General features: G+C 40.1%; 1 protein-coding gene across 1 annotated transcript in view; it reads left to right on the plus strand.

The window, feature by feature from the left end:
* LOC311239285 (macrophage mannose receptor 1-like) overlaps positions 1 to 21,381 on the plus strand; it is a gene marked incomplete at both ends in the record, with an annotated part of 55,972 nt that overhangs the window by 24,942 nt on the left and 9,649 nt on the right. Inside the window, 9 exons of the mRNA XM_084327592.1 lie at positions 678 to 716; positions 1,006 to 1,169; positions 2,031 to 2,092; positions 2,688 to 2,788; positions 2,941 to 3,083; positions 8,362 to 8,653; positions 13,239 to 13,444; positions 17,319 to 17,484; positions 20,587 to 20,745. Of these exons, the coding sequence (XP_084183718.1) occupies positions 678 to 716; positions 1,006 to 1,169; positions 2,031 to 2,092; positions 2,688 to 2,788; positions 2,941 to 3,083; positions 8,362 to 8,653; positions 13,239 to 13,444; positions 17,319 to 17,484; positions 20,587 to 20,745 (1,332 nt within the window). The remainder of the gene's footprint in view (positions 1 to 677; positions 717 to 1,005; positions 1,170 to 2,030; positions 2,093 to 2,687; positions 2,789 to 2,940; positions 3,084 to 8,361; positions 8,654 to 13,238; positions 13,445 to 17,318; positions 17,485 to 20,586; positions 20,746 to 21,381) is intronic.

Genomic DNA, 21,381 nt, shown 5'->3' on the forward strand with positions numbered 1-21,381 from the left:
CCCCGCCAGCTTCTCCCACCCTCTAATACAGCCAATTGTATTAGTGCAGACGGCCAGCCAAGCTGGTGACAACCCCGGAGCTGTGAGGGGTTGGTGACAAACGCAATCTCCGCTCGGCCACCTAACCGCCTAATGGTGCCCCATTTGTAAGGAACATGCATTGTGGGATGAGCAGCACCGCTGAGTATGTGGGTTGAACTTGTGCCCATGAAAAATGTGACAAATCTTATTCAAACTGCTTATTCTGCTGTTGCTATTGACTCTTTTGTTTGGTGGATTGGATGACTGAAGTATATCAGTAACAAGGAAGAAACATATTGGCAATTTAACAATTTATTAATTTAAAAAACAGTCAGGAGCCTCAGTAGCGTGTGGAAGAACCATACACAGCCACAACGCTACTGACCATTTTGGGGTACTTTGGGATATTTTGTGGTATTTTAGGGTATACTTTGGGGTACTTTGTGGTATTTTGGGGTATACTTTGGGGTTATGTGTCGTACTTTGTGGTATTTTGGGGTATACTTTGGCGTATTTTGTGGTACTTTGGGGTATTTAGTGGTACTTTGTAGTTCTTTGTGGTACTTTATGGTGATTAGTAGGACCCTGTAGAAGGGATCCAATGCTCCTTCTGAACTGACTGTCTCTGACTGTGTCTTGTACATGTGCTCCTACAGGAGTGACTCCAAACCCACCTCCAGTCAACACTGTCACTGGTAAGTCCTCCTCGGTTACATCATCAACCATAGGTCATCTGGTAATATTCTAAACGTCCTCATTTTGAGTTTGCTTCACTTGTTCACAAGATGCAAGTGATAATAAGAATAATAAAATTATTAGTAACACAATTAAAATTCATAAGAAAAAGTCAATGTTAATGTCAGTGAGTCAAGAAAAGTAACAATTAAAACACTTTATACTGTTTGCATTTTGAGTGATCCTAACATATTCCTTGTTCAATTTAATGTTGATGTTGTGTTTATTTCCCCCCCCAACCCTCAATAGCCCCTAATGCCACTAGTGATGGCTGGCTACTGTGGGGAGAAAGTCAGTATTACATTAACGACAGGAGGATGGCCATGGAAGATGCTCGTCACTTCTGTCAGCAGAGACATGGTGACTTAGTCATCATCGACAGCCAGGCTGAAAATGCTTTTCTATGGAAACAGGTGGGTGGTGGCATTTATGATACTTTACTTGTTAAGATAGATTTCTAGAAGTGAACGTCACTCAAAGGTTTGCAGCACACATTATATGTCAAGGTAAGTTCATGTCACCATTTTGCATAAAAAGTGCTTTACAGCACAATTATAATAACAATAACAACCAGTGTTGGACAAGTTACTCAGGAAGTTTAATTAGTTACTTATTATTCAAGTTCAAGTAGGTAGTGAAAGTACTTTATTTGTCAAATACACAACAATACAGGGGCATTGCAGGCAATGTAATTATTGTGTTTCGAGATCAGACTCAACAGTGCACAATTAAGAAACATCAATTAATACAAGAATGGTAACAATAGGTAGTAACATAAAAATAAAATATAAAAAGAGGTAAGATAAAATAGTAATTTTTTTACAGAAAGTGTCTTGCGTAGGCTATAGTGTAGGCTATGTGCATGATATGGTGCAGTGCAGTTAAGTAAAATAGTAAATGATTGATTACTATCTGAGTGTGACCTTCAAATTAGTTTCCATCACCACATATTTAAGCATTACATCACGCGCAGGAGTGGTTTGTGAACAATAAACCATGCCTAGGGGTGGTCGTTAGGCCCGAGGCGTTAAAGATTATTGTCCGCCATCTTGTGATCCCTAGGAGTGATGTGATGTGATTCGGTTGTGGGCGGGTCCTGGGCCAGCAGCGTGGAGTGTTCCCAATACATACGTGTAAATGGACTGTTTCAGCCAATCAGAATCGAGAAATTTGCATGCCGTTGTATAATCTCTCTCAAGGTAGCCAGCAAACATCTTTCTCTGTTGGCAGCTTGACATTGTTCTTTGTGTTGTGTTGTGTTTGTGTGTTTACAGATATCCAAAACATACGGCTATTATTACATAGGTGTCACAGTGGATCTTGACGGCTCATATGGGTAAGTAGAACAAGGAATGCAACATTCTTTTAATTGCCTATTGTAACAACTTACTCTATTGTACCAACTAACCCTATTGTACCAAATAACCCTATTGTACCAACTAACCCTATTGTACAAACAAACCTCATTGTAACAACTTACTCTATTGTACCAAATAACCCTATTGTAACAACTAACCCTATTGTACCAACTAACCCTATTGTACAAACAAACCCCATTGTAACAACTTACTCTATTGTACCAAATAACCCTATTGTACCAACTAACCCTATTGTACCAACTAACCCTTATTGTACCAACTAACGGTATTGTACCAACTACCCCTATTGTACCAACTAACCCTATTGTACCAACTAACCCTTATTGTACCAACTAACCATATTGTACCAACTAACCCTATTGTACCAACTAACCCTTATTGTACCAACTAACCATATTGTACCAACTACCCCTATTGTACCAACTAACCCTATTGTACCAACTAACCCTTATTGTACCAACTAACCATATTGTACCAACTAACCCTATTGTACCAACTAACCCTTATTGTACCAACTAACCATATTGTACCAACTACCCCTATTGTACCAAGGTGGATGGATGGCTCTCCAATGGCGTATCAGAGGTGGGATCAAAATCAACCTGATTTCAAGAACAACGATGAGAACTGTGTCGTCATGACTTATTACATGGGTGAGCAAACTATGAGACACGTTTTAACAAAGCATTCACCCTGATTTAGTTGTTCAATAAACAATGTTTTAAACAAACAGAATAAACACATGCTATTGTTTCATTTGCTTTTTGGGGAAATATGAAACGTTGTCTCTTCAATGTGCTCACAGGATTCTGGCATGATATTAATTGTGGGAGCGAATACCAGTCCATTTGTAAACGCATTGGATCACCTCCTGTCAACGCAACTGTCAAGCCTACAGAGCCTCCTAAAGGTGGCTGTCCACTCGACTGGTCTCTATTTGACTCAAAGGTAAGAAGTCACTGTTAATCCTGAAAGTCCTTGAAAGGCAGGAGAAGGTCATGCTAGGCAGGAGAAGGTCATACTAGACAGGAGACGGTCATGCTAGGCAGGAGAAGGTCATACTAGACAGGAGACGGTCATGCTAGACAGGAGAAGGTCATGCTAGACAGGAGAAGGTCATACTAGACAGGAGAAGGTCATACTAGACAGGAGAAGGTCATGCTAGACAGGAGAAGGTCATACTAGACAGGAGAAGGTCATACTTGACAGGAGAAGGTCATGCTAGACAGGGGAAGGTCATGCTAGACAGGAGAAGGTCATACTAGACAGGGGAAGGTCATACTAGACAGGGGAAGGTCATACTAGACAGGATAAGGTCATGCTAGACAGGAGAAGGTCATGCTAGACAGGAGAAGGTCATGCTAGACAGGAGAAGGTCATACTAGACAGGAGAAGGTCATGCTAGACAGGATAAGGTCATACTAGACAGGAGAAGGTCATACTAGACAGGAGAAGGTCATGCTAGACAGGAGAAGGTCATGCTAGACAGGATAAGGTCATACTAGACAGGAGAAGGTCATACTAGACAGGAGAAGGTCATGCTAGACAGGAGAAGGTCATACTAGACAGGAGAAGGTCATGCTAGACAGGGGAAGGTCATACTAGACAGGAGAAGGTCATGCTAGACAGGGGAAGGTCATGAAGGCATTTGAGATACAGTCATTCTGAATTTGAAGGTTTGACTGATGGTGGTGCTAAAAGAAAGGCCATGAGGTCATCAAAATCAATAGGGTTCATCCTCTAGGGGTCATGAATGTGCATGAAAGCTATTTGAGTTATTGTGCACACGAAAAGTCTGCGCCAGTGGCAGTCGGGGTAAAACCATAATATCCCGTTCAGGGATATAATTAGCGTAATATAATCCTAGTACAATTTATAAAGCACTTTTCTAGAACTCAAAGTCGCTTTACACTAAGGGGTGGAGGTAGGGAGACAAACAACAGACAAACATAACACAAATACACAAGGGTAGATGGATGGAGCTAAGGCGATGGGGGCTGTGGGGGACTCTTGAGTCACTAATGTCTTGAGGTAGAGAGTTCCCAGCCCTGGAGAAGGCTCTATCAAAGCAAAGGTTAGACTTGGGGTGGAAAGAAGGGAGGCTGAGGTGGACCTGAGGGGCCGAGAGGGTTGGTAGGTGGAGAGGAGGTCAGTGCGATATGGAGGGACCAGTTGGTGAAGGGCTTTGCAAGTGAAAACTTTGTAGTTCATTCATTGGGAGACAGGAAGCCAAAGGAGGTATTGTAGGACTGGAGTGATGTGGTGCCAGGATTTGGTGTGAGTTAGTCTGATGCGTTCTGGACCAGTTGGGGTCTATTGATGGAGCTATAGCACTGATGCTGTAGATGAAGGCATGGATCAGTGTTTCACCAGCAGGGCATGTGAGAGAGAACCTGATCTTTGACATTTTGCAAAGGTGGTAGAAAGAGTTTTTTACGAAGCTACGATCGTTACCAAAAGCATGTTTTAGGTTCGGTAAAATACGACGCTGTGATCAATACAAAAGCATGTTTTAGGTTCGGTAAAATAGACCTAAAGTAGATCTTACCTTTGTCAGAAGGTACTCCAAAATGAATAATCCCAGTAGTTCCATCGCGATCACCATTACTGATGTGCATTGGGCCTGGCTATAATACGGGAAACAATAGGTTTCAGGCGAGTAAATCTCACTTTGAGGGGGATTCCTGCAGCCAGATGCACTGAGTCACAGAGACAACTGAGAGACCCAGTTCAAAAGGTAGGAGATACTGCCACCTGTCGGGATTCGATCGTTATTGCAATTATAACGTACTGTAGGCAGCGGTGCCAGGAAGACACATTCAGGTCCGTGCGAGTGTTTAGAATGGGAAAATCGTGTTTGGCGCAGAATGAGTTAAGTTTGAGGACAATTTGTTGCATCCAGGCTTTTATTCCAGGCAGACAGGAGTGGATGTGAGAGAGGGGTGGGTTGTGAGGGGATTCAGTGCTGAGGTATATTAGAGGGTCATCGCCATAGCAGTGAAGATCCAGTATGTGTCATATGTGTATTCTTTTGCCTATAGTGTTTCAGAGTCATGAAAAACCAGAGGAGCACGTGGCATCAAGCAAGGGACCAGTGCAAAGGAATGGGTGGAAATCTAGTCTCTATCGTCTCAAGGCGAGTGCAAGGTTTGTTTAAAACTTTCCTCAATAGAAATGTACTATGCACTTTGAACTGCAACCTCTGTATGAAAAGTGCTATACAAATAAAGTTATTATTATTATTATGCTGACTATGTATGTAATAATGTGAATGACTATTTGGAAGAGAGTACAATAGGATGTATGATTATAGCATCTGAAGATTGTTTGTTGTCAGTTTTGTTTATTTTTTCCAAAAATACCTTATTCCTTTGTGCCTCTCATTTTCCAGTATTCCTGACCACCCAAATGACTGAGGTTTCTACAGACCTTTGGACTGGCTTGCATAGTCTTGTCGGTGGTAAATTCTCCTGGACTAGTGGGGACAAAAGACAGTACATAAACTTCTGTAATAAGGTAAGTGGTCAGAATATGTACTGAGAACACGAGTTATACTCTACATTGTTCAAATAATATTATATTGTTGTTGTTTTTGTTGTTGTACTCTCGTAATTAGACATATCTGTTTGATTTTGATTTTTTATTTCAGATTACCATACCATACTATTACCTGCAACATTTCTACGCCTGGGGAGAGGTAATTATGAAAAATGCACAAAGGTGGTTTGAGTGAGAGGGAAGGGGCTTTATGATGGCACATTGTTTTCTATAGCCGGAGAAGTGGTTTTACAACAACTATTTTTAGCAAAAAGCAAAACGTATATTCAAACTAAAGATAAACCTGGTTGTAAATTCATTAACAAGATGGTTCAGCACCTTATCAACAGTCAGAGGGAGACAAACAAAAGTTATTGGAACAGTAGAGCATGCACATCAACTCTGGTGATGAGGTGTAGGACAAACAAAATATCAGCACCAAATAAAATAATAATAATACACTTTATTTGCATCAAATCAAATGTATTTGTAAAGCCCACAATCACACAATGGGCTGCACAAGTCTTCTTTAAACAAGTCAAGAAGAAACATCACAATAAATCAAGAAAAAAAAACCATCATGAAATCCAAAACAACACTCCCAGACATACCCAGCGAAGGTAAGGGAAAACTCACAAAAAACGAAAAAAGCACCACAGGCAATGTGGAGGAGAGAAACCTTAGAAGGGCCGTTCAAGGGGGGATCCCCTTTCTTGGATGTCGGTGATAGTAGTGTTGCTATGGATGATCGATGGGTGGAGAATAAAACAGGCAATGTAGTTGGCATGTATGAACATATATAAGTGTAATAAAACACAAATATGTACATGCAATAGCAACTGGGGTACATGAGTAAATTTTTCAAAGATTTAAATAGAATAGAGCTAAGAACAGATTCAGATTCAGATTACTTTATTCACCATATTGTATATACAAATGGAACGTGATTCGACATTACAGTGCATGATTTTTTTCACAAATAGGAATAACATAATAATAAATAAGTGCAAATAGGATAAACGCTAAATGTCAAGGCTCGGAGCTCAAAATATCAGTCATATTCCGTTTGCACATGAGTATGTATTCCGTTCAGATCCATTTGAAGTGTCGGGCGACGTAGAGAGGATCACATCATCTTGGCCATCACCACGGGGGCATTCACCACCTTGGTCATCACCACGAGACATCCACTCACAGAGAGACGGGGACAGGCGCTAGACAGTTTGTGTGTTTGTGTTGGGCAGACATAGCAATAGATACATGTAGTAAGCATATTATGTGAATAGAATAGATACATGTAGTAAGCAATATGTGAATAGAATAGAAGTACTATTATAGTATAGCACCTTTCATACCAGAAGTGCAGCCCAAAGTGCTTCACAGCAGTAATGTATAGTACACATTAAATAGACACAGGCATAAAATGAGCATAGCATTTACAAAATTATAGACTTGCATAAAATGAGCAGAGAATGTACATCAAAACCTCTCGGAAAATGTGAATAGATTCATATCATTACAATCTATAAAATACTATTATCAGGTTTCTGACTAAATAAAAGCAATGCATAAAGTGCATAAATAAAATGAGTATGAAATAGACAGAATAAGAATAATAAAATTGCTCTCATTTACATAAGATTAGCATAGAATAGACTGAATAAAATAGTGCAATGGTGAAGTGCAATACAATTGCTCTCATTTACAGTACAATAATCATAGTGTGGATGTAATTAGTAAGTGGCAGAGTGTATTAAAAGGCTAAGGTGAAGAGGTAAGTTTTTAAGCTTAGTGATCTACCCTTATACTCCCATACTGTAGGCAGGGTGTTCCATAGCTTTGGTGCTTAATCAGCAAGAGCTGCATCCCCGAGTTTCTTTTGGCTGTGGTTGGGAACCTTCAAATAAACCAGTAATAGATGTTCTTGGGGACACAAACTTGACAAGATAATTGGCAATGTAGCTTGGTCCTGTTATATATATATACATTCTAAATTTTACTGGATGATTAGATTGATAGAATTTCAATTTATAAAATATAAAATGCAATTAACAGAAAAGGGCACTTTTTGCATGGTTATATATCACATATTACACATTTTAACACTTTTAACTTTTGTTGCAATGGAAGACTGAAGTTAGTTTAGAAGGCAGACATGTCATAGTAATCATCATCATCATCATCAACCTTTATTTATTCTCGAAATTACAATTGAGGTAACAATAACAATAATAAATATGAATAACTATCTACATAGTACTCTCAGTCCAGAGTGCACCACAGCAACTAGTATAAAAAGAAAATTAACAAAATAAATAATTGCATAAACTTCAGACATAAGAATAGGTATAAAAGACAAAAAGTAGTGCAATGTAGACGTGCAGATTTAAGAATAGGCATAAAATAAGTACAATAGTACAATGTCGCTCGAAGGCATGTGAACCCCCCTGGAACAGTCAGTCCCCCAAACACCTCACACATCAATCCCTACCACATCCCCATCCAAGACACACCCCCCGATAAAGCATGCCATGACTGAAGGAAAACACAGCCCGCGCGCCACTCACACCGCCATGCACGGCGATGGGAATGCCAACCCTGTGGGCTGCTCCAACTACCCCGGCCCCGGTGCCCCCGCCACCACAAGGAAAACCAGCGAACACCACGCCCCCACCCCCAAACTCCACAGAGGGATGACAGGCCACGCGCCCCAGGATCCGCAACCACGCGAAAGAAGACACGACTCCACACACTCGAGCAGACAGACACAACAGCGGCCAAACGAGAAGACATGCAGGGTCGGGACGGTCCGAGACGACACCGGGACCCAGGGGACAACCTGGAACACAGCAGAAGCCACAGCGAGCCCCCCATGCAAGGAACCCCAAAACCAGTCAGCGAACCGAGGGAGCCCAACGATGAAGACCAACCAAAAATCCACCAAAGCACACGCAAGAGACCAATACCCAACTCCAGGGAAGGTCCAGGAAAGGTCCAGTCGAAGCCACAGGCGCCATAGGCTCCAACCAACCCCCCCCCCCCCCCCCCAGACCTCCCCCAGAGTCGAACACCAGCCCCCCGCATGCGCCCCGAAGGACCCCGGCCAGCCCCCATCGCTAAACTCCCCCAACCCACCGACACCCCAGGGATCCCCCGCACGAAGAACCCACCATAACCCCTACAGTACCCCAACGTGCTCCAAAGGTCCCAGAGCCATCCCAGACCAACCACAACGCCACACGCCCCCCCATCCAACCACCACCATGTCCATCCTCCCGAACATCCAGAATCACCGTCCCCCTCGGCACGGCTACAGGCCATGGGGCACACGACCCGCCACCCCCCCATAGAATCTGAAAGCAAAAACATAGAATCCACCGATCCCCCCGCACTGACAAGGCCACCAGGACCAGAGGCAACAAAGCAGCCCACAGAAACGACACCCTCACTACTACACACAAACAATCCAAGTACACTCAAACTACCCGCGTCCTCCTCCAGCCACGACACGCCCCACCGGAAACTGTGTCCCAAATGACGACAACAAAGACCAATGTGCGAAACACATGAAAGACTGTACACTGCCCTAAACTAATATAAGTAGGCTAAGAAAAACAGTTACAGACTGTTGCAGGCAGGCCTGCAAGTAAACCTCTAAACGTCCCCTGTGTTATATATAGGTAGTTTCATCTTCAGTGAGAGCTGAAGAGAGTTCCATGTAGTAGGGGCACTATAATGAAAGGCTGATTTTCCAAGTTGGGTCTGTACATCGGGGACCTCCAGTGTAAGCCAATCATTAGAGCGAGTCGTATAGGGTCTAGTGTTCTGAACTAATAGTGATGCGAGATAAGGAGGTAATTTCCCGTTAATGGCCTTAAGGATAAATAAATACCAATGTTGATTTCGCCTATCTGCCAGAGAAGACCAACCCATTTTCTCATATAAGATGCAGTGGTGTGTATCATATCTGTCACCAGTAGGGGTGTAACGATTCAACCTCACAACTATTCGATTCGATTACGATTCTTCAGGCAACGATTCAATGCATCATGAAATCTCTTCATTTGACCACGATTCGATTCGATTCGATTAATTTTAGATACATTTTCTATCACTTAATTCCCCCCAACATTTTGAAATACACAAATGTGGCTGGGGGAACTGATTCACTCAGCATGAAAACAATACACACAAACCCCCATTTCTATAAATCACATCTCCATAATCCAAGACAGATAGAAAGACTGCTTCAATAACCCTCTTTCTACACATCATTGGGAAACTAGATCTATTCCTATGAAACCAATTTTTTGCCTCAATTTACTGGCAAGGTTGTTTATATGATATTTAAACAAAAATGTATCATCAAGCCAGATTCCAAGATATTTATATTCAGTTACCCTTTCTATATCAGACCCATTTCTAGTCGATATAAGTAAATTATTTTGATCTATATTTCTGGCCCGGGAGAACACCATGAATTTTGTTTTGCTTGTTAGCCGTTCAAGGACAGAATAATATCATTAATATAAATAGTAAATAAAACGGGGCCTATAGGATCGATCCTTGTGGAACACCTTTTGTAATGGGCAAACATTCTGACTGGGTTTGGCCCACTTTCACACATTGGTTTCTGCCTGATAAATAATTCCGGAACCAACCGCAAACAATCTCATCAAAACCAACACTATGCAGTCTATTCAACAGAAGAGAATGATCAACCGTATCAAATGCTTTGGATAAATCTATAAATAGGGCAGCACAATGTTTAATTTTGTCCAATGCAGAAACAATATCATTTATAACTAAAGTGGTGGCTGAGATTGTACTATGGTTGGCTCTGAAACCAGATTGATGGGGGCTTAAAATAGAGTTATTAGAGAGAAATGTTTTGAGTTGGTTATTCCAGAATTTTTGCTAAGCAGGACAACTTGGAAATTGGACGATAATTGTTCAGGTCAGTTCTGTCTCCACCTTTATCCACCTAGGTTAATAATAATAATAATAATAATAATAATAATAATAATAATAATAATAATAATAATAATAATAATAATAATAATAATAATAATAATAATAATAATAATAATAATAATAATAATAATAATAATAATAATAATAATAATAATAGATCAAACAAAAAATAGGGCTAGGGAAGTAGGGAAAAAAGGGGGATGAGGGCAGGTAAGGGATAATGGACCTAATCTAATTTTAGGTTATTTGCTCTGTGATTACATGAGCAGCTAATTTAAGAAAGTAAGGGTCCAAGTTGTCCTTCCCAGTCGACTTTTTTGTATCAATAGACACCAACATATTAAAAACGGCATCCGGTAATAGGCTCAAAGAAAAATGTGGTGGCAGGCCCTTCATTTCATAGCAGACACCAGGAGGAGGCTCTTCACAATCATGCTCACAGTCTACTTCATTAAACAACAGTCCAGCTTGGGCAAAATGGCTATTGAAGGCTAAGCAAATCTCTTCACCTTCTGTTATCAAACAGTCATTATATTTGACCTCTATAGGCAGGGAAATGGTAGTCTTGGTTTTATTTGAATTTACTGCTTTCCAAAATGTTGTTGGGTCAGAGTATGAACTTGTGATTAATTCTAAATAATAGCTTGATTTAGCATTTTTGACAGATGATGTACATTTGTTTCTAATCTGTCTAAAAGATAGCCAATGGGATGGATCCCCAGAGCGTCTGGCTAGAGTCCAGGCTGCCTGAATGCTTTTACCAACGCGTTCGTGTTTCCGCGTCTCTGATTGGCCAGGTCATGTGACATGTACGCTGCAAGGACCGCAAGTTTCTACACTCTTTCGAAGTTGGTTAAGGTTAGAGTTTGTCTTAGAGCAGGGTGATAGAACGCCTGCCCTGATTCCAAACTCTAACCTTAACCAACTTTGAAAGAGTCGCCTAAGCTTAACCAGTGATAAACTAGGCGTTAGGTCGTTTGCAGGCTGTTCGACCCGGAAATAGGCGCAGAACTTGGCGTCCCACGATTGGCGCACATGTCACATGACCTGGCCAATCACAGCGCAAAACGGGAACCCGGAAACACGAACGCGTTGGTAAAAGCATACACGTGTCCAGGCTCTATTCCTTTCTTTGAATAGCAATGATAGCTCAGGTGTAACCCAATTAAGGAGTTGATCTATCCTTCACTCTGAGTTTCTTAAATGGTGCGTGTTTATCAATGATTGATAGGAGAGTTTTACTGAAGAAGTCTAAGGCCAATTCTATACCCGGAATTTCAGAATATGAGATGTCACTATTGAGTAGATCAAATAGGAAAGCTTGATCATTGAAATGTTTTAGATTTCTTTTTATAATATTGTGTGATTTTGTTTTCTTTAGCTTAGTATTCCTGATTCAGGCTATTGGGAAATTATCACTGATTCCTAAATCAAAAACTCCTTGAACCTTTAAAAGTTGATTAGCTCTTTCCCTTTAACAAGATTACTGCCGTAATCACTCCCCTTCTATCTCTGACCAGGAAGAAAAGTGTGTTGCAATGAGCATCAGTCCTTCCATGGGGATAGGGAAATGGGTGACGAAGTCATGCAACGACACCATTGAATATGTCTGTCAGCGGAAAGTTGGTGAGTATTTCTTGCATTGGGGAACTAGCTGAAGTTGTACCTACTAAGACCAAAGCAACAACACAGCAATGGGTACCAGTATATTTCTAAACTTACTGATGAGAACGTTAACGGCATAATGGTATCAATCATAGCCAGGCATCAGTCCAATGAGAAAAACTGTGCAGATATATTGGCCAACATATTGGTGTCAGCCAATTATAATTATTTAGTTTATTGGCATTGATACGATGAGGACAGATGTGAATAAATGGAGGCCGTTTTTTTTTTATTTGCCACACAGATGAACGGGTTTGCAATAAACAGAAATAAAGAGATTATTTTCCATTTACAGTGTTTTCATATCTTATCACTTTCAGTATCAACATTGACCAAATCATATTGATATCAGTAGAAATAGGTAATTGGCCATAACAAAAAATGTATTATCAGTTATCAGTATTGAGTTCTAAGTTTTATATTAGCTTGTTTTAGAGCATCCACATGTTCAATGTCACGGTCAGCCTGTAAACAATGCTTGTCTTGTCTTGTCAATGGCTTTTCTCTGGAATTTAAGCATTTCTAATGTAAATACATTCTATTAAAGGTATGTGTAATGCCACATGGTTTTGAACTTTTGTTTTGGTCTGTTGAAATAAAACGATTGAATCTTGAATCTTGAATCTTGTTGTGTGGGTTGGAGTTGAGTGGGGGATGGGTTTATATTGCTGGCCACCTCAGGCTCTGCCTAAAGAGGTCTGAGGAAATGTACCCTAACTGCTCCAGACTAGCTGATTGGCGTGGTGAGGCACAAGCACTTTCTGAAGCATTTTGAAAACATTTAAAGCACTTTGAGTGGTTGTTGGACTTGCAAAAGGGCTATATAAACACAGTCCATTTACCATAGATTCAAATGAAGAACTGAAACACCTCCCATCTGATATTTCTCTCTTCCCTCAACAGACACAAAATTCCAAATCTCTCCAGAACCAAACCCTGAGACCTACGTTAAGCTGGGTAATGACTCCTTCAAGGTTCTCACTCAGAATCTGACCTGGAAAGACGGCAGGAAACAATGTGAGGAAAACGGCGCCCAACTGGCAAGTCTGAGGAGCGACTGGTCACAGGCCTATGCTGAGCTTCAGGCGCTCAATCTCCAGACGCCGTTATGGATCGGCCTCAACAAGAACGAGGTACTGCACCAGTAGCTCATCACAACTGTACACACAGCTACACTTCTCTTGGATATGTTCAAGGGAGATCAAAGAAACGTGCACAAGTATTTAGATTATGTAATTCATGTAAATCGCAGAAGCTCCTAAATAATGTATTTAGGATGTATTTGTAAATGTATCAATAGGAATTTCCAAATTACCGATGGCTAACATTTTGCATACACCAGAGACACAGTATAAAACAAATCAAAAACATACTGGGAAAAGACAAGCTAGTAAGCTACACAAGTATACTATCAGGATAAATAAGTCAATTCAGTACAAGTCAACTTCAGAGATGTCAGATAAAGAGATAAGAAGGTATTGGGGGTTTGTTTATGAACAACTTCAATGCGTTCACCATACATCTTGTCAACAAAGATGTGTGTATATAGAGTGCAGTTGATTCAATTTCAACTGAAAATATTCAAAGATTTAAAACAGAAATCACTGTTTGTTTGTTTGCTTGCTGACAGAACACAGAAATAGAACATCTCTTCTCATGAACTTGTCGGTTGGTTTCATACCAAGTTTTACAATATTCAAATTTGAAAGAAAATCTTCTTGAATTAATTTAATTTAAAGTTAATTGACCTATTTAAATATGAAGTCACTGTACAAACATCAGGGGATTACATTCAAGGTATTTAGGGAAAAAAGGGAAAAACAAACTGAAAAACAAGCTTCAATTAAGTTGATGTTTCACACCCTATATAAGTTCATGTTTCACAGTTCACACCCTATATATCTAGTAGTGTTAATGTCTCACACCCTATATCTCTAGTAGTGTTAATGTCTCACACCCTATATCTCTAGTAATAATAATAATAATAATGCATCTATCTTATATAGCGCTTTTCCAGGTGCTCAAAGACGCTTTACATGGGCAGGAGAGACAAACTATGGCAAAACAAAAAACAGAACAAAACAAAACAAAATAATACATGACAAAATCAAATAAAACCGACAGAATTAGAGGTCAAAAGCAAGATTGAAAAGGTGAGTTTTGAGGGCTGATTTAAAAGATGTCAGAGTGTTTGCATCACGGATATGGCTGGGGAGGGCATTCCAGAGGGAGGGGGCAGCAGCAGCAAAGGCCCTGTCGCCCCAGGTCCGGAGCTTGGTCGTTGGAGGTGTTAGGAGGTTGGCATCTGCAGACGGCATCTGGGCGTGTGACGGTGGAGGAGGTCAGACAGGTAGGGATGGGCAAGGTTGCTGAGGGCTTTAAATGTGATGAGTAGTATTTTAAAATGTATCCTGTATTTGATTGGAAGCCAGTGGAGGTCGTGGAGGACAGGGGTGATGTGATCAGAGCGACAGGTGGAGGTGAGCATGCGGGCAGCAGAGTTTGACATATTGGAGTTTATTGAGGATAGTGTTTGGTGAGCCGTAGAGGATGCTGTTGCAGTAATCTAGTCTTGATGATATGAATGCATGAACCAGTGTTTCAGCAGCGGAGAGTGATAGGGAGGGGCGGAGACGAGCAATGTTCCGGAGGTGATAGAAGGCCGATTTGGTTATGTGGTTCACATGGGGGAGGAAAGAAAGGGTGGAGTCCAGGATGATGCCAAGGTTACGGACGTGAGTGGAGGGGGTGACAATGGAACCATCAATATTTAGGGTGAAATCCTGGGTGTGGCTGGTGAGGGATTTTGGACCGATAATGATGATTTCTGAATTATTGCAGTTTAATTTGAGAAAGTTATTTTGCATCCATGTTTTGATGTCTGTGAGGCAGGTGGTGAGGGTTGAGAGAGTGGCTGGAGTGATAGTCTTGGTGGAGAGGTAGAGCTGAGTGTCGTCTGCATAACAGTGAAAACGGAGGCCATGTTGGCGGAGAATCAGACCAAATGGAAGGATGTAGAGGATGAAGAGCAGGGGACCAAGTACTGAGCCTTGGGCGACACCATGAGTGATGGGGGCAGTGGGGGATTTGCAGTTGTTGATAGAGATGAATTGGTGCCTGTGTGAGAGGTATGATTGGAGCAAGGTGAGGGGGATTCCGGAGATGCCAACGGAGGACTGGAGACGAGTGATGAGGATGGGGTGACTGATGGTGTCAAAAGCAGCGCTGAGGTCTAGGAGAATGAGGATGGAGAGGGAACCAGAGTCGGCAGAGAGGAGTATGTCGTTGGTGACCTTTAGAAGAGCAGTTTCGGTGCTGTGTTTGGTGCGGAATCCGGATTGAAATGTATCATAAAGGTTATTGTTGTCGAGGTAGGATTTTAATTGGGAGGCAATGGCTCGCTCAATTATTTTTTAGAGGAAGGGGAGGTTGGAAATGGGGCGGAAATGATCAAGGGTTTCAGGGTTGAGACCGGGTTTTTTTAGTAAGGGGGTGACAGAAGCAATTTTGAGGGCGGGGGGAAATAGGCCAGTGGTCAGAGAGGAGTTTACGATGGAGGTGATTAGGGGAGAAAGGGCAGGGAGACAAGCCTAATTCACACCCTATATCTCTAGTAGTGTCAATGTCTCACACCCTATATATCTAGTAGTATAATGTTTCACACTCTATATCTCTAGTAGTGTGAATGCCTCACACCCTATATATCTAGTAGTGTTAATGTTCCACATCCTATATATCTAGTAGTGTAAATGGCTCACACCCTATATATCTAGTAGTATAATGTTTCACGCTCTATATCTCTAGTAGTGTGAATGCCTCACACCCTATATCTCTAGTAGTGTTAATGTTTCACACCCTATATCTCTAGTAGTGGTAATGTTTCACACCCTATATCTCTAGTAGTGTTAATGTTTCACACCCTATATATCTAGTAGTGTTAATGTTTCACACCCTATATCTCTAGTAGTGTTATTGTTTCACACCCTATATCTCTAGTAGTGTGAATGTCTCACACCATTATCTCTAGTAGTGTTAATGTTTCACACCCTATATAGTGTAAATGTATCACACCCTATATCTCTAGTAGTGGTAATGTTTCACACCATATATCTCTAGTAGTGTTAATGTTTCGCACCCTATATATCTAGTAGTGTTAATGTTTCACACCCTATATCTCTAGTAGTGTTATTGTTTCACACCCTATATCTCTAGTAGTGTGAATGTCTCACACCATTATCTCTAGTAGTGTTAATGTTCCACATCCTATATATCTAGTAGTGTAAATGGCTCACACCCTATATATCTAGTAGTATAATGTTTCACGCTCTATATCTCTAGTAGTGTTAATGTCTCACACCATTATCTCTAGTAGTGTTAATGTTCCACATCCTATATATCTAGTAGTGTGAATGCCTCACACCCTATATCTCTAGTAGTGTGAATGTCTCACACCATTATCTCTAGTAGTGTTAATGTTCCACATCCTATATATCTAGTAGTGTGAATGCCTCACACCCTATATCTCTAGTAGTGTGAATGTTTCACACCATTATCTCTAGTAGTGTTAATGTTTCACACCCTATATCTATAGTAGTGTAAATGTATCACACCCTATATCTCTAGTAGTGTAATGTTTCACACCCTATATCTCTAGTAGTGTAAATGTATCACACCCTATATCTCTAGTAGTGTAATGTTTCACACCCTATATCTCTAGTAGTGTTAATGTTTCACACCCTATATCTCTAGTAGTGTAAATGTATCACACCCTATATCTCTAGTAGTGTAAATGTATCACACCCTATATCTCTAGTAGTGTAATGTGTCACACCCTATATCTCTAGTAGTGTTAATGTTTCACACCCTATATCTCTAGTAGTGTTAATGTTTCACACCCTATATCTCTAGTAGTGTAAATGTATCACACCCTATATCTCTAGTAGTGTAAATGTATCACACCCTATATCTCTAGTAGTGTAATGTGTCACACCCTATATCTCTTTCCAGACTGAAGGTTACTTCAGGTTCATCGATGGCTGGCATCTGAGTATTTCCAAATGGGGAAGGAATGAGCCAAGTAGTGACCGGCCATGTGTGTATATTGATGTGGACGGAGGGTGGAAAACTGCTTTCTGCAATAAGACCATTAACAGTATCTGTATGCAGTCCACAGGTAACATGATAGGCAGTTGCATCATTTCAAATGAATGAATAGATCAGTCATTTTAAATGTCAGCGTTTATATTCGATGGAGTTCATGTGATTAGGAACGCCAGAATATAGTATTATTATTACCTAATTGCACGGGTGTAAAAAGTACCCAAAAATTATACTTAAGTGAAAGTATGGGTACCGTCTCAAAATCGTACTCAAGTAAAAGTCAGAGTATCTGGCTAAAAACACACTTGAGTAAAAGTAAAAAAGTTTCTATTTTTAAATGTACTTAAGTACTAAAAATGTAAAGTAAAAAAGTTTTTTTTTATTCCGGGGCAATGAAATGTTCCGTTTCGGCCTCTTCATCACTAGTACTATCGTTTGTGGCCATCTTCTGTAGCTTGTCACTCTGACTGTCTATTCTTCCGATAGCAGGTGTCAAAGATCCCCGCTTTCTAGTCTTGCACAAGGACCAATCAGCATGGGTATGGGCGGGTTCATTTTCCATTGATGGGGAATTGATTGGCTGTTTTTGATTTGATTTGATTTGATTTGATTTTTTTTTAAATACAAGATTCCAGAAAAACGTCAAGGATGCTACACAAAAAAGTCAATACTTATTTCCATTGTGGTCCTTGGTCTCAGACAGACAAGCAATACAAAACATGACCATAAATAACAATTTGACAAACTACATAGACATGAACATATGAACATTTTAAATGCAGTACAAACGTAGCCACAGGCAACAATGTATCAGACACCATTTAAATAAAGGGCGGCTGCAGGATTAATAATGTTAACGCTAGTTTGGCCAGAGAAACAAATATACTAATTAAAATGGTTGGACCTGCGAGATTTGTACTTTGTAGGTCTGCATTTTAAATTTAAGGAGTACAAATTATGTTTTTTTCTCTGAAATATAATTGAGTAAATGTAGAAGTATACAAACCTAATAATACTTGAGTAAAGTACAAATACCCAAAAACAGTACTTAAGTATTGTAACGAAGTACAATTACTCAAGTACTTTACACCCCTGCCTGATTGGTGGAATTGTAGTAGGCCTAATGAGAGGGAAGGCTTGTGAACCAGAGCTAAATATGATTATCTGGGTTATATCCTACTGACCCAAGATTACAGCACCTATCAAGTCAGATTAATTTGTAGAGCCCCAAATCACACTACATGTCTCAATGGTCTTTACCCATTTAATGGGCACAGTGTTTTTGTTTTAGTTTTTCTGTTTTTAATAATTGGTCTACATGTTAAAGTAATAGCTGTACGCTCAGACAGCCATCACTGATATAGAGTGTCGGGTCAGTAACATGGGTCTCCCAGTCCCTCCGCTCTGCAGTAAACAGAAAATACATTTTATGGTATCCCTTCCCACTTTATCCAATCAGGAGAGAGAACTCCACACTGCAAAAATAAGAAATAAATAAGAAATAAAAACAAGTTTTAAGCAAATGTGTCGTTGAAACAAGTAAAACAATCTACCAGTGCAGTAAAAAGATTTGGCTTGGTAAGATTTCTTGAAATAAGTAAAAATATCTAGGGTTCTCCCTCCTGATTGGATAAAGTGGGAACACTTATTTTAACAAAGGAATACCACTTCCAGCACATTTAATAGGAAAAAATGGAATAATTTAAATGAGAGATCCCCTCCAACAAGGATTTGTGGAGGTTATTACTAGTTAGATAGTCAGTAAACTGGATTGTATGTATCGTAAACAGGAGTAACTCTCTAATCATCCAATCAGCGAAACCCAAACCTTGTATCTTAATCTCTTCAACCCACAGATGTCCCACCATCTATGTCAACCCAATACCCAGGAGTTTGCCCTGAAGAGGTGGTTACAGATCGTTCTCGAGATAATGTTGCCTGGATGCCATTTAGAGGTCATTGTTACCTCTTCCTCACAGAGTATCTTTCTTGGCCAGATGCAGCTTCTAGTTGTCTAAGACATGGTATGTAAATCCAATCAAATTCCATCTGACAAAATGTTGTTACTCTGAACATACTGTAGTTCATTGTATTATTTTTCCTAATTTAAACTATATGTTTAATGGCAAAATGCATATGCAATGTATTCATTTGCAATTAGTAGTAATTAACTGTGTGTGTGTGTGTGTGTGTGTGTGTGTGTGTGTGTGTGTGTGTGTGTGTGTGTGTGTGTGTGTGTGTGTGTGTGTGTGTGTGTGTGTGTGTGTGTGTGTGTGTGTGTGTGTGTGTGTGTGTGTGTGTGTGTGTGTGTGTGTGTGTGTGTGTGTGTGTGTGTGTGTGTGTGTGTGTGTGTGTTTTTGTGTAGATGCATCTCTGGTCAGCATTGAAGATCCACTTGAGCAAAAGTTCATTGAAGAGGAAATACAAAACTATAAAGATCAATACAGCTCTTTCTCGATAGGCTTGTTCAAAACCCGCAAAGGTAAACTTACAGTATACTGGGATACTGCATGTCTTCACAAAAAACGGGATTGATGGACCAAATATTTAATGCTCTTTACATACAGAACAACCATGTACACTATAAAATAGAATGCATAAGAATGACACTAAAAACTATTTACTATTATGTACCCTAATACTATGCTACTATTCGTATACTACTACATATCTTGCTAATATGTCTATACTACTACTACTATGCACTCAACTCAAGCATTGACAAACAATGTGTACCCCTCCTGGTGACTTGTTGTTCACAATCTGTAAGTCACTTTGGATAAAAGTGTCAGGTAAATGACTAAATTGTCAATTGTAATTGTATAACAATATGCATTTATTCTGTAATGGTCTTTGAATGTACATTAATAAAAAGATCTGAAGCTGTGTTGTCTCACAGGAATTGATACGACCAAGTGGTAGCACCCATGGAGAGCTCATGGTTTAGTTAATATAGAGCTTCTGCTTCTCTCTTTATCTCTCACTTCCATGTTCACTTCAAGCTATGTTTTTATGTGAAACATTTTGTTGACTATATATATTGTCTGTCTCGTTGCTCGGGGCTTACTTGAAAAATGTACGTTAATGTTATGCGACTACCCTTGTTATACATACATGTTTAATTTGAATGAGTGAATAAATAAATGATAGTAAACATTGTTCTGTTTGCCCCTAGGGAATTGGTTGTGGCGGGACACGTCGGCCATGGACTACAGTAACTGGAGGGACGAGTATGCTCAAGCCAGCAGCTATGGTCGCATCCAGACCTCAGATGGGAAATGGTCTTCGACATATATATGGAGTACGAGGCCATACATCTGTAGAACAGCCAAAGGTGAGACCAGCAGACCACTTCCACAAGGTGGCCGTACCTATAGTCTAGAGATGCTGTAATGGAATACATTTTTGCAGAAAGAATTGATACAGAAGTTATCAATATGATCACATGGTTATATTCCTTATGGCTGATGATTTATCTGATGGTCTTTTCCAGCAGTGATACCGAAGCCCGTCTCACCAACATCTGGTAAGTTCCATATATTTTTCTAGTCATAGCCAATACGAGTGCAAAATAATGATATACATGCCAAGATCAATGGGCCTCATTCATGAAACCAATTTGATTGTAAAGTATTAATATCTAGAGTTTAGATTATCAAAATGAAGTGTGTTTGGAAACATGCAATGAGTTTATTGCACGTGAGTGGCTTGTATTTAGAAAACCCTGTTCTTTGTTGCCAAATCAATTACAGTTGTACCATATGTTTTATCAGTGCATTTGTAGGTATTGATAAGCTAAAACAATATGTTCTCACAAATAACCTCATTGATATATGCTACAGACTAATAGGCAATTCCATTGAATTGGGAACAGTTTAGCATATTTGATCAGTTGATAATATACAGTACAAAGACACACAAGCGTGCAGCGTGATTGTGCAGAGCAATCTCTCCTGTAATTCCCCCAATC

Source organism: Notolepis coatsorum (assembly GCF_963971535.1).
Source record: "Notolepis coatsorum genome assembly, chromosome: 13".
NCBI classification, from domain to species: Eukaryota; Metazoa; Chordata; class Actinopteri; order Aulopiformes; family Paralepididae; genus Notolepis; species Notolepis coatsorum.